We start from the raw sequence: 12475 nt of genomic DNA, 5'->3' as shown, positions 1-12475 counted from the left end.
GGGTGAGGATATGGGGATACAGGGGTCAGGGTGAGGATATGTGAATACAGGGGTCAGGGTGAGGATATGTGAATACAGGGGTCAGTGTGAGGATATGGGGATATAGGGGTGAGTGTGAGGATATGGGGATATAGGGGTCAGGGTGAGGATATGGGGATACAGGGGTCAGGGTGAGGATATGGGAATACAGGGGTCAGTGTGGGGTAATAGGGATACAGGGGTCAGGGTGAGGATATGGGGATACAGGGGTCAGGGTGAGGATATGTGAATACAGGGGTCAGTGTGAGGATATGGGGATACAGGGGTCAGGGTGAGGATATGGGGATTCAGGGGTCAGGCTGAGGATGTGTGGGATACATGGGTCAGGATAAGGATATGGGGATACAGGGGTCAGGGTGAGGATATGTGAATACAGGGGTCAGTGTGAGGATATGTGAATACAGGGATCAGTGTGAGGATATGGGGATACAGGGGTCAGTGTGAGGATATGTGAATACGGATCAGTGTGAGGATATGGGGATACAGGTGTCAGGGTGAGGATATGGGGATACAGGAGTCAGGGTGAGGATATGGGAATACAGGGATCAGTGTGAGGATATGGGGATACAGGGGTCAGGGTGAGGATATGGGGATACAGGTGTCAGGGTGAGGATATGGGAATACAGGAGTCAGGGTGAGGATATGGGGATACAGGGATCAGTGTGAGGATATGGGGATACAGGGGTCAGGGTGAGGATATGGGAATACAGGACTCAGGGTGAGGATATGGGGATACAGGGGTCAGGGTGAGCATAAGCGGGTACAAGGGTCAGGATGATGATATGGGGATACAGGGGTCAGGGTGAGGATATGTGAATATAGGGGCCAGTGTGAGGATATGGGGATACAGGGGACAGGGTGAGGATATGTGAATACAGGGATCAGTGTGAGGATATGTGAATACAGGGGACAGGGTGAGGATATGGGGATACAGGGATCAGTGTGAGGATATGGGGATACAGGGGTCAGGGTGAGGATATGTGAATACAGGGATCAGTGTGAGGATATGTGAATACAGGGGACAGGGTGAGGATATGGGGATACAGGGATCAGTGTGAGGATATGGGGATACAGGGGTCAGGGTGAGGATATGTGAATACAGGGGTCAGGGTGAGGATATGTGAATACAGGGGTCAGGGTGAGGATATGGGGATACAGGGATCAGTGTGAGGATATGGGGATACAGGGGTCAGGGTGAGGATATGGGGATACAGGGGTCAGGGTGAGGATATGTGAATACAGTGGTCAGGGTGAGGATACGGGGATACAGGGGTCAGGGTGAGGATATGGGGATACAGGGGTCAGGTTGAGGATATGTGAATACAGGGGTCAGTGTGAGGATATGTGAATACAGGGATCAGTGTGAGGATATGGGGATACAGGGGTCAGGGTGAGGATATGGGGATACAGGGGTCAGGGTGAGGATATGTGAATACAGTGGTCAGGGTGAGGATACGGGGATACAGGGGTCAGGGTGAGGATATGGGGATACAGGGGTCAGTGTGAGGATATGTGAATACAGGGGTCAGTGTGAGGATATGTGAATACAGGGATCAGTGTGAGGATATGGGGATACAGGGGTCAGGGTGAGGATATGGGGATACAGGGGTCAGGGTGAGGATATGGGAATACAGGGATCAGTGTGAGGATATGGGGATACAGGGGTCAGGGTGAGGATATGGGGATACAGGGGTCAGTGTGAGGATATGGGAATACAGGAGTCAGGGTGAGGATATGGGGATACAGGGGTCAGGGTGAGGATATGTGAATACAGTGGTCAGGGTGAGCATAAGCGGGTACAGGGGTCAGAATGATGATATGGGGATACAGGGTCAAGCTGAGGATGTGTGGGATACAGGGGTCAGGGTAAGAATATGACGATACAGGGGTCAGGGTGGAGATATGTGAATACAGGGATCAGAGTGAGGTTATGGGGATACAGGGGTCAGTGTGAGGATATGGGGATACAGGGGTCAGGATGAGGATATGGGGATACAGGGATCAGTGTGAGGATATGGGGATACAGGGGTCAGGGTGAGGATATGTGAATACAGGTGTCAGGGTGAGGATATGGGGATACAGGGATCAGTGTGAGGATATGGGGATACAGGGGTCAGTGTGAGGATATGTGAATACAGGGGTCAGGGTGAGGATATGTGAATACAGGGGTCAGGGTGAGGATATGGGAATACAGGGGTCAGGGTGAGGATGTGTGAATACAGGGATCAATGTGAGGATATGGGGATACAGGGATCAGTGTGAGGATATGTGAATACAGGGATCAGTGTGAGGATATGGGGATACAGGGGTCAGGGTGAGGATATGGGGATACAGGGATCAGTGTGAGGATATGGGGATACAGGGGTCAGGGTGAGGATATGGGGATTCAGGGGTCAGGGTGAGCATAAGCGGGTACAAGGGTCAGGATGATGATATGGGGATTCAGGGGTCAGGGTGAGGATATGTGAATACAGGGGTCAGTGTGAGGATATGTGAATACAGGGATCAGTGTGAGGATATGGGGATACAGGGGTCAGTGTGAGGATATGTGAATACAGGGATCAGTGTGAGGATATGTGGATACATGGGTCAGGGTGAGGATATGGGGATACAGGGGTCAGGGTGAGGATATGGGAATACAGGGATCAGTGTGAGGATATGGGGATACAGGGGTCAGGGTGAGGATATGGGGATACAGGGATCAGTGTGAGGATATGGGGATACAGGGGTCAGGGTGAGGATATGTGAATACAGGGGTCAGGGTGAGGATATGTGAATACAGGGGTCAGGGTGAGGATATGGGAATACAGGGGTCAGGGTGAGGATATGTGAATACAGGGATCAATGTGAGGATATGGGGATACAGGGATCAGTGTGAGGATATGTGAATACAGGGATCAGTGTGAGGATATGGGGATACAGGGGTCAGGGTGAGGATATGGGGATACAGGGATCAGTGTGAGGATATGGGGATACAGGGGTCAGGGTGAGGATATGGGGATTCAGGGGTCAGGGTGAGCATAAGCGGGTACAAGGGTCAGGATGATGATATGGGGATTCAGGGGTCAGGGTGAGGATATGTGAATACAGGGGTCAGTGTGAGGATATGTGAATACAGGGATCAGTGTGAGGATATGGGGATACAGGGGTCAGTGTGAGGATATGTGAATACAGGGATCAGTGTGAGGATATGTGGATACATGGGTCAGGGTGAGGATATGGGGATACAGGGGTCAGGGTGAGGATATGGGAATACAGGGATCAGTGTGAGGATATGGGGATACAGGGGTCAGGGTGAGGATATGGGGATACAGGGGTCAGTGTGAGGGTATGGGAATACAGGAGTCAGGGTGAGGATATGGGGATACAGGGGTCAGGGTGAGGATATGTGAATACAGTGGTCAGGGTGAGGATATGGGGATACAGGGGTCAGGGTGAGGATATGGGGATACAGGGGGCAGTGTGAGGATATGTGAATACAGGTGTCAGTGTGAGGATATGTGAATACAGGGATCAGTGTGAGGATATGGGTATACAGGGGTCAGTGTGAGGATATGTGAATACAGGGGTCAGTGTGAGGATATGTGAATACAGGGATCAGTGTGAGGATATGGGGATACAGGGGTCAGGGTGAGGATATGGGGATACAGGGGTCAGGGTGAGGATATGGGAATACAGGGATCAGTGTGAGCATATGGGGATACAGGGGTCAGGGTGAGGATATGGGGATACAGGGGTCAGGGTGAGGATATGGGAATACAGGAGTCAGGGTGAGGATATGGGGATACAGGGATCAGCGTGAGGATATGTGAATACAGTGGTCAGGGTGAGGATATGGGGATACAGGGGTCAGGGTGCGGATATGGGGATACAGGGGTCAGGGTGAGGATATGTGAATACAGGGGTCAGTGTGAGGATATGGGGATACAGGGATCAGGGTGAGGATATGGGGATACAGGGATCAGGGTGAGGATATGGGGATACAGGGGTCAGGGTGAGGATATGTGAATACAGGGGTCAGTGTGAGGATATGGGGATACAGGGGTCAGGGTGAGGATATGGGAATACAGGGGTCAGGGTGAGGATATGTGAATACAGGGATCAGTGTGAGGATATGGGGATACAGGGGTCAGGGTGAGGATATGGGGATACAGGGGTCAGGGTGAGGATATGGGAATACAGGGATCAGTGTGAGGATATGGGGATACAGGGGTCAGGGTGAGGATATAGGGATACAGGGGTCAGGGTGAGGATATGGGAATACAGGAGTCAGGGTGAGGATATGGAGATACAGGGGTCAGGGTGAGGATATGTGAATACAGTGGTCAGGGTGAGGATATGGGGTACAGGGGTCAGGGTGAGGATATGGGGATACAGGGGTCAGGGTGAGGATATGTGAATACAGGGGTCAGTGTGAGGATATGGGGATACAGGGATCAGGGTGAGGATATGGGGATACAGGGGTCAGGGTGAGGATATGTGAATACAGGGGTCAGTGTGAGGATATGGGGATACAGGGGTCAGGGTGAGGATATGGGGATACAGGGGTCAGGGTGAGGATATGTGAATACAGGGGTCAGTGTGAGGATATGTGAATACAGGGGTCAGTGTGAGGATATGGGGATACAGGGGTCAGGGTGAGGATATGGGGATACAGGGGTCAGGGTGCGGATATCGGGATACAGGGGTCAGTGTGAGGATATGTGAATACAGGGGTCAGTGTGAGGATATGGGGATACAGGGGTCAGTGTGAGGATATGTGAATACAGGGATCAGGGTGAGGATATGGGAATACAGGAGTCAGGGTGAGCATAAGCGGGTACAGGGGTCAGGATGATGATATGGGGATACAGGGGTCAAGCTGAGGATGTGTGGGATACAGGGGTCAGGATAAGAATATGACAATACAGGGGTCAGGGTGAGGATATGGGGATATAGGGGTCAGGGTGAGCATATGGGGATACAAGGGTCAGGATGAGGATATGGGGATACAGGGGTCAGGATGAGGATATTGGGATACAGGGGTCAGGCTGAGGATGTGTGGGATACATGGGTCAGGATAATGATATGGGGATACAGGGGTCAGGGTGAGGATATGGGGATACAGGGGTCAGGATGAGGATGTGTGGGATACATTGATCAGGATGAGGAAATGGGGATACAGGGGTCATGATGAGGATGTGTGGGATACTTGATCAGGATGAGGGTATGGGGATACAGGGGTCAGGATGATGATATGGGAATCCGGTGGTCAGGGTGAGGATATGGGGATACAGGGATCAGGGTGAGAGTGAGCATATGAGGGATACAGGGGTCAGGGTGGGGTTATAGGGATAGAGGGGTGAGGGTGTGGATATGGGGGATACAAGGGTCAGAGTGGGGATATGGGGTTACAGGGGTCAGGATGAGGATATTGGGATACAGTGGTCAGGCTGAGGATGTGTGGGATACATGGGTCAGGATAAGGATATGGGGATACAGGGGTCAGGGTGAGGATATGGGGATACAGGGGTCAGGATGAGGATATTGGGATACAGGGGTCAGGCTGAGGATGTGTGGGATACAGGGGTCAGGATGAGGATATTGGATACAGGGGTCAGGCTGAGGATGTGTGGGATACAGGGGTCAGGATGAGGATATGGGGATACAGGGGTCAGGATGAGGATATTGGATACAGGGGTCAGGCTGAGGATGTGTGGGATACAGGGGTCAGGATGAGGATATTGGGATACAGGGGTCAGGCTGAGGATGTGTGGGATACATGGTTCAGGATAAGGATATGGGGATATAGGGGTTAGGGTAAGGATATGGGAATACAGGGGTCAGGATGAGGATATGGGGATTCAGGGTGGGGATGTAGGGGTCAGAGTGGGGATATGGGGATACAGGGGTGAGGGTGAGGATATGGGGAAACAGGGATGAGGGTGGGGATATAGGGGTCAGGGTGAGGATATGGGGATACAGGGGTCAGGATGAGGATATCGGGATACAGGGGTCTGGGTGAGGATATGGGGTCTGGGTGAGGGTATTGGGATACAGGGGTCAGGATGAGGATATTGGGATACAGGGATCAGAGTGAGGATATGGAGGATTCAGGGTCAGGGTGAGTATATGGGGGATAATGGGTCAAAGTGGGGATATGGGGAATACTGGGTCAGAGTGGGGATATGGGGAATACAGGGGGCAGGCTGAGGAGATGTGGGATACAGGGGCCAGAGTGAAGATGTGGGGATACAGGGGTCAGGGTGAGGATATGGAGATACAGGGGCCAGAGTGAAGATATGGGGATACAGGGGTCAGGATGAGGATATGGGAATACAGGTGTCAGGATGAGGATATGGGGATACAGGGGTCAGGGTGAGGATATGGAGATACAGGGGTCAGAGTGAAGATATGGGGGCTACAGGGTTCAGGGTGAGGATATGAGAATACAGGGGTCAGGGTGAGGATATGGAGGATGCAGGAGTCATGGTGAGGATATGGGAATACAGGGGTCAGGGTGAGGATATGGGAATACAGGGGTCAGGATGGGAATATTGGGATACAGGGGTCAGGGTGAGGATATGGGGATACAGGGGTCAGGGTGAAGATATGGGATACAGGGATCAGGATGAGTATATGGTGGGTGCGGGGGTCAGCGTATGGATACGTAGTGTACTTAGGTCAGGGTGAGGATATGCGGTGTACAGGGTCAGAGTGAAGATATGGGGGATACAGATTTGCGGAGGTTATCGGGTTGCATGGTCAGGTGAGGATAAGGGGATACTGGATTAGAGTAGGATATGAGGAATACAGGTTCAGAGTGTGGATATGGGGGATACAGGGGCCAAGGTGAGGTTATGGTAATACAAAGTCAGGGTGTGGATATGGAGGATACATGGTCAGGGTGAAGATACGGAGGGAACAGAGGTCGGGTTGAGAATATGGGGATATGAGGTCAGGATGAGGATATTGGGTACAAGGGTCAGGGTGAGGATATGGGGATATGGGGTCAGGGTGAGGATATGGGAGATACAGGGGTCAGAGTCAAGATATGGGGGATACGGGGTCAGGGTGAGGATATGGGAGATACAGGGGTCAGAGTCAAGATATGGGGGATACGGGGTCAGGGTGAGGATATGGGGATACTGGGTCAGAGTAAAGATATGGTGGAAATAGGGGTCAGGGTGAGGATATGGGGGATACAAGGTTCAGAGTGAGGATTTGGGGGATACAAGGTTAGAGTGAGAATATCTGTTGGGTCACAGTGAGGGTATGGAGATACAAGGTCACTGTTAGGATATGGAGCCAGACTGAGGATATGGAGATACAGGGTCAGGGTGAGGATGTGGGGAATACAGGATCAGAATGAGGATATAGGGGATACTGGGTCAGGGTGAGAATATGGCATAAGGGTCAGAGTGAAGACATGTGGGATTCCGGGGTCAGAGTGAGGATATAGGGGATACAGGGGTAAAAGTGAGAACAAAGAGCTATACAGGGGGTCAGGGTGAGAATATGAGGATACAGAGTCAGGATGAGGATATGGGGTTGCAGGGGTCAGGGTGAGGTTATGGGGATTCAGGGGTCAGGGTGAGAAAATGGGGAAACAAGAGTCTGGCTGAGGATATGGGGGATACAGGAGTCAGGAAGAAGATATGAGGGATACAGGTGTCAGAGTGAGGATGTGGGAGATGTGCTGGTCAATGTCAGGATGTGTGTGATACAGTGACAGGGTGACGATATGGGGATACAGGGTCAGAGTGAAGACATGGGGGATTCAGGGGTCAGGGTGAGGATGAGGGGATACAGAGGTCAGAGTGAGTGAGGATATGGCAGATACAGCAGTCAGGGTGGGGATACGGGGGATACGGGGTCAGGGTGAGATTAAAGGGGGATACGGGGTCAGGTGAGGATATGGATGATACAGCATCAGGATGAAGATATGGGGTGCAGGGTCAGAGTGAGGATCTGAGAGGGGTATAGGGTCAGAGTGAGGATATGAGAGGAATATAGAGTCAAAGTTAAGATATGGATGATACAGGATCAGGGTGAGGATATGGGGTATACAGGGGTCAGGGTGAGGATATGGGTGTGTAGGGTCAGAGTTGGTATATGGGGATACAGAGTCAGAGTGATGATATGGGAGATACAGAGTCAGAGTGATGATATGGGAGATACAGGGTCAGAGTGATAGAACATAGAACATAGAAGAATACAGCGCAGTACAGGCCCTTCAGCCCTCGATGTTGCGCCGATCAAAGCCCACCTAACCTACACTAACCCACTATCCTCTATATACCTATCCAATGCCCGCTTAAATACCCATAAAGAGGGAGAGTCCACCACTGCTACTGGCAGGGCATTCCATGAACTTACGACTCGCTGAGTGAAGAACCTACCCCTAACATCTGTCCTATATCTACCCCCCCTTAATTTAAAGCTATGCCCCCTTGTAATAGCTGACTCCATACGTGGAAAAAGGTTCTCACTGTCAACCCGATCTAACCCCCTAATCATCTTGTACACCTCTATCAAATCACCCCTAAACTTTCTTTTCTCCAATGAAAACAACCCCAAGTGCCTCAGCCTTTCCTCATACGATCTTCCTACCATACCAGGCAACATCCTGGTAAACTTCCTCTGCACCCGTTCCAGTGCCTCCACATCCTTCCTATAGTATGGCGACCAAAACTGCACACAATATTCCAGATGCGGCCGCACCAGAGTCTTATACAACTGCAGCATGACCTCAGGACTCCGGAACTCAATTCCTCTACCAATAAAAGCCAGTACGCCATATGCCTTCTTCACTGCACTACATGGGAGATACAGGGTCAGAGTGATGATATAGGAGATACAGAGTCAGAGTGATGATATGGGAGATACAGGGTCAGAGTGATGATATGGGAGATACAGGGTCAGAGTGATGATATAGGAGATACAGGGTCAGAGTGATGATATAGGAGATACAGAGTCAGAGTGATGATATGGGAGATACAGGGTCAGAGTGATGATATGGGAGATACAGAGTCAGAGTGATGATATGGGAGATACAGGGTCAGAGTGATGATATGGGAGATACAGGGTCAGAGTGATGATATGGGAGATACAGGGTCAGAGTGATGATATGGGAGATACAGAGTCAGAGTGAGGATATGGGAGATACAGGGTCAGAGTAAGGATGTGGGTGTTTCAAGGTCAGAGTGAAGTTCTGGGGGATACAGATGTTAGGGTGAGGATATGGGGCAACACGGCCATGGTGTGGATATGGGGGTGACAGGGATCAGAGTGAAGTTATGGGGGAATACAAGTTCAGAGCGCAAATGTGGTTGATACAGCAGTCACGGTGAGGATATGGGGGATACAGGGTGAGAGAGAAAATATGAGGATTCAAGGGTCAGGGTGATAATATGGGGGGTACAGGGAATCAGGGTGAGGATATGTGGATACAAGGTTCGAGTGAAGATAGTAAGCGGTCATAGTAAGGGTATGGGGATAAAGGGGTCAGTGAGGATATGGGGGATACGGGTGTCAGGGTAAGGACCTGGGGATACACAGTCATGGTGAGGAAATGGGGGATACAGGGTCAGGGTGTGGTAATGAGGATATAATGGTCAAAGTAAGGATATGGGGGATACAGGGTCAGGGTGTGGATATAGGGGATACAGGGGTGAGGATATGGGGGACAGGATCAGAGTGAGGATATGGGAGATACAGGATCAGAGTGTAGATATGGGGGATACAGGGGTCAGGGTGTGGATATGGGGGATACTGTTTCAGGGTGAGGATATGGGGGATACAGGGTCAGGATAAGGATATGGGGGATACAGGGGTCAGGGTGTGGATATGGGGGATACCGTTTCAGGGTGAGGATATGGGGGACACAGTGGTCAGGGTGAGGATATGGGAGATACAGGATCAGGGTGAGGATATGGGGGATACAGGGGTCAGGGTGTGGATATGGGGCATACAGGATCAGGGTGAGGATATGGAGGATACAGGGGTCAGGGTGTGGATATGGGAGATACAGGATCAGAGTGTGGATATGGGGAATATAGGGCTCAGGGTAAGATATGGGGGATACCGTTTCAGGGTGAGGATATGGGGGGATGTATTTGTGTCCTCTGTGATGAACTGTTTGGCCTGCCCTCACTCTGTTTTGGATTTCTCTCTCTCTCTCTCTGTCTCTCACACAGGGCCTCCATATTACTCGAAGCCTCCGGGCATGATGGGGGCCTACGCCAGGAGCAGCCACCTCTCAGAGTACCCGTGGCCCCTGCCATCGTACCCGTCACCCGCCTTCGGCCTGCCGGGCTCCAAGATGTCCGCCCTGTACCCCCCCCACTACTACCCGGGCTCCCTGACCGGGGGCCTGGCCCACCTGCCGGCCCAGATCTCCCTGCTGCCCCCCGCCGAGACCGGCGACCGGGTGCCAACTCAGCACGGGCCCACCTACTCCCGCCTAGGCCTAGGGCTGAAGGGGCAGCACCCCTCTTACCCAGCCGCCGCCGCCCAGACCCTCCGGCCGGGCCCTTCGGCCTCTCCCCCAGGCCCCGGGCTCCCTGCGGGCAAGGGAGGGGCCTGCGAGCGGGGGGCGGCCTGCAGCGACGGGGGGGCCTCCTGGCTCAAGGCCGAGACCGACTCTGACCTGGAGGTGACCGACATCAGCGACTCGAGCTCGGAGGAGGGCGAGGCCTGCGCGGAGCTGTCTCGGGCCTCCGGGCCTGAGCCCTGGCTCAAGGCGGGCCAGAAGGCCGACCTGTCCTCGGCCGAGCAGCTGAAGAATCTCGTCGGAGGCCCGGAGCGGGGAGCTGGCAAAGACAAAGCATTCGCACTGGGGTACAGGAGCTGATGTGGAGTCCATCCCCTCCGCAAAAGGCCCAAGAGAGAAACACCGTGTATTATAGGGGCCTGAAGGAGCTGGCGAGGCATCAGTGTTTATGTAGAGTTTATTAGATTTACTTGGGTTTCAGTAAATATGTTCGATTGTTGTGGGTCGTTCTCATCAGGGAGAATCGAACGCTTTCAAGTAGCAGGGGGTTTCGTTTCACTCAAAGTGGACTCTGCCGCGTTTGAAAATCCTTGGGATAATTTTTTTTTTCCCTTTTTGACTCCCCGCTCCGTCAACCTTTCTCCCCCCCCCCCCCCCACCGCCTCAAGAGAAAGCAAGGACCGCAGCGTCTCAGAGTCGTGAGAGTGTGGCGCTGTGAAAACGCAGGTCAGCCTCCGAGGGGCAGGGGAGTCGAGGTTTTGACTCTCCTCCCCCCCCCCCCAGCTCGAGCCCGCTCGACAGGACCCGATGCTTCCCCGCCAGTGTCTCTGACAGCGTTAGCAGGATTCCGTTGGGGGGGGGGGGAGGGAGGTGGGAAGGGCTCGGTTCAGTTTGGACGGCTGGGTTCAGTTTTGCGGCCCCTGGCGGAGGGTTCGGACAAATCTCACTCTCGGCCCTTCAGCGGTGACCCCTCGGGATCAACCACCACCAGGATAATGGAGACTCCAGCAATCACTGGCCCAGGGTCATGTTAGAGGAGGAGGGGGGTGGGGGTGGGGTGGGGTGGGGTGGGGGGAGGTTGGATTTTGATCCTGGGATCGTCCTTTATCAGGGAACATGGGAGCAGGGGTTCGGAGAGGGCAGAATGTGGGCCATTAGTTGCCTCCAGCTCTAAGTCTCCCCTCTGTATTTGTGTAAACTCTTCCCCATCCTCCGTGTCGTATCTCTCTCTCTCTCTCACTGCTCTCGCTCTCTTTCTCTCTCCTCACCTCTGTGTGCTTTCACTTCAGGCCTTTTGTCTTTCTCTTGTCTTTGTTTTTTTTTTATTTCCCTCTCATTGCTTTTCTGCATCTCCCTCTCTCTGTCCATCTCCCTCTCTCTGTCCATCTCCCTCTCTCTGTCCATCTCCCTCTCTCTGTCCATCTCTCTCTCTCTCACTCACTCGACCAGTCTCCCTAACTCTCTCTTCCTGCCTCTCTGTCTCTTTATACCTGTCCTGTCACTTGAGTCTACCTTTTCATTTATTTATCTCTTTCTCTCTCTCTGTACCTATGTATACACACAGACACACACACACACATTCTCACCCCCTCTCTCTCTCTATAAATGTGTGTGTATGTATATCTTTCTCCTTTTATTGGTCACCAATTCTCTCTCTCTGCCTCAATAATAATCCATCTGCATATTCCTGTATTTCTCAGGATCTCTCTGTCTCTAAACCTACCTCTATCTATCTGTCTTTTGCTCAAACTCCCCTCTGTGTGTGTGTGTGTCTCTGTCTCTCAATCATAATCTCTCTCTCTCTCTCTCTCTCTCTCTCTCTCTCACACACACACAGAGGATAGCTGGGTTCGAACCCAGGTCCCTGGTGCTGTGAGACAGCCATGCTAACTACTGAGCCACAACGTGGCCTCTCAGCGCCAGGGACCTGGGTTTGGGTTTCCTCCCACAGTCCAAAGATGT

General features: G+C 52.3%; 1 protein-coding gene across 1 annotated transcript in view; it reads left to right on the top strand.

The window, feature by feature from the left end:
- LOC140458975 (ETS domain-containing transcription factor ERF-like) overlaps nucleotides 1-11170 on the top strand; it is a 56441-nt gene extending 45271 nt beyond the window's left edge. The window contains exon 5 of the mRNA XM_072553713.1: nucleotides 10218-11170. Coding sequence (XP_072409814.1) covers nucleotides 10218-10873 — 656 coding nt within the window. The 3' untranslated portion in view covers nucleotides 10874-11170. The remainder of the gene's footprint in view (nucleotides 1-10217) is intronic.
- The last annotated feature ends 1305 nt before the right edge of the window (nucleotides 11171-12475 follow it).

Source organism: Chiloscyllium punctatum, chromosome 34 (genome assembly GCF_047496795.1).
Source record: "Chiloscyllium punctatum isolate Juve2018m chromosome 34, sChiPun1.3, whole genome shotgun sequence".
Lineage (NCBI taxonomy): Eukaryota > Metazoa > Chordata > Chondrichthyes > Orectolobiformes > Hemiscylliidae > Chiloscyllium > Chiloscyllium punctatum.
The sequence above is the reverse complement of the archived record's forward strand: the minus strand, read 5'-3'. Positions and strand labels throughout refer to the sequence as shown.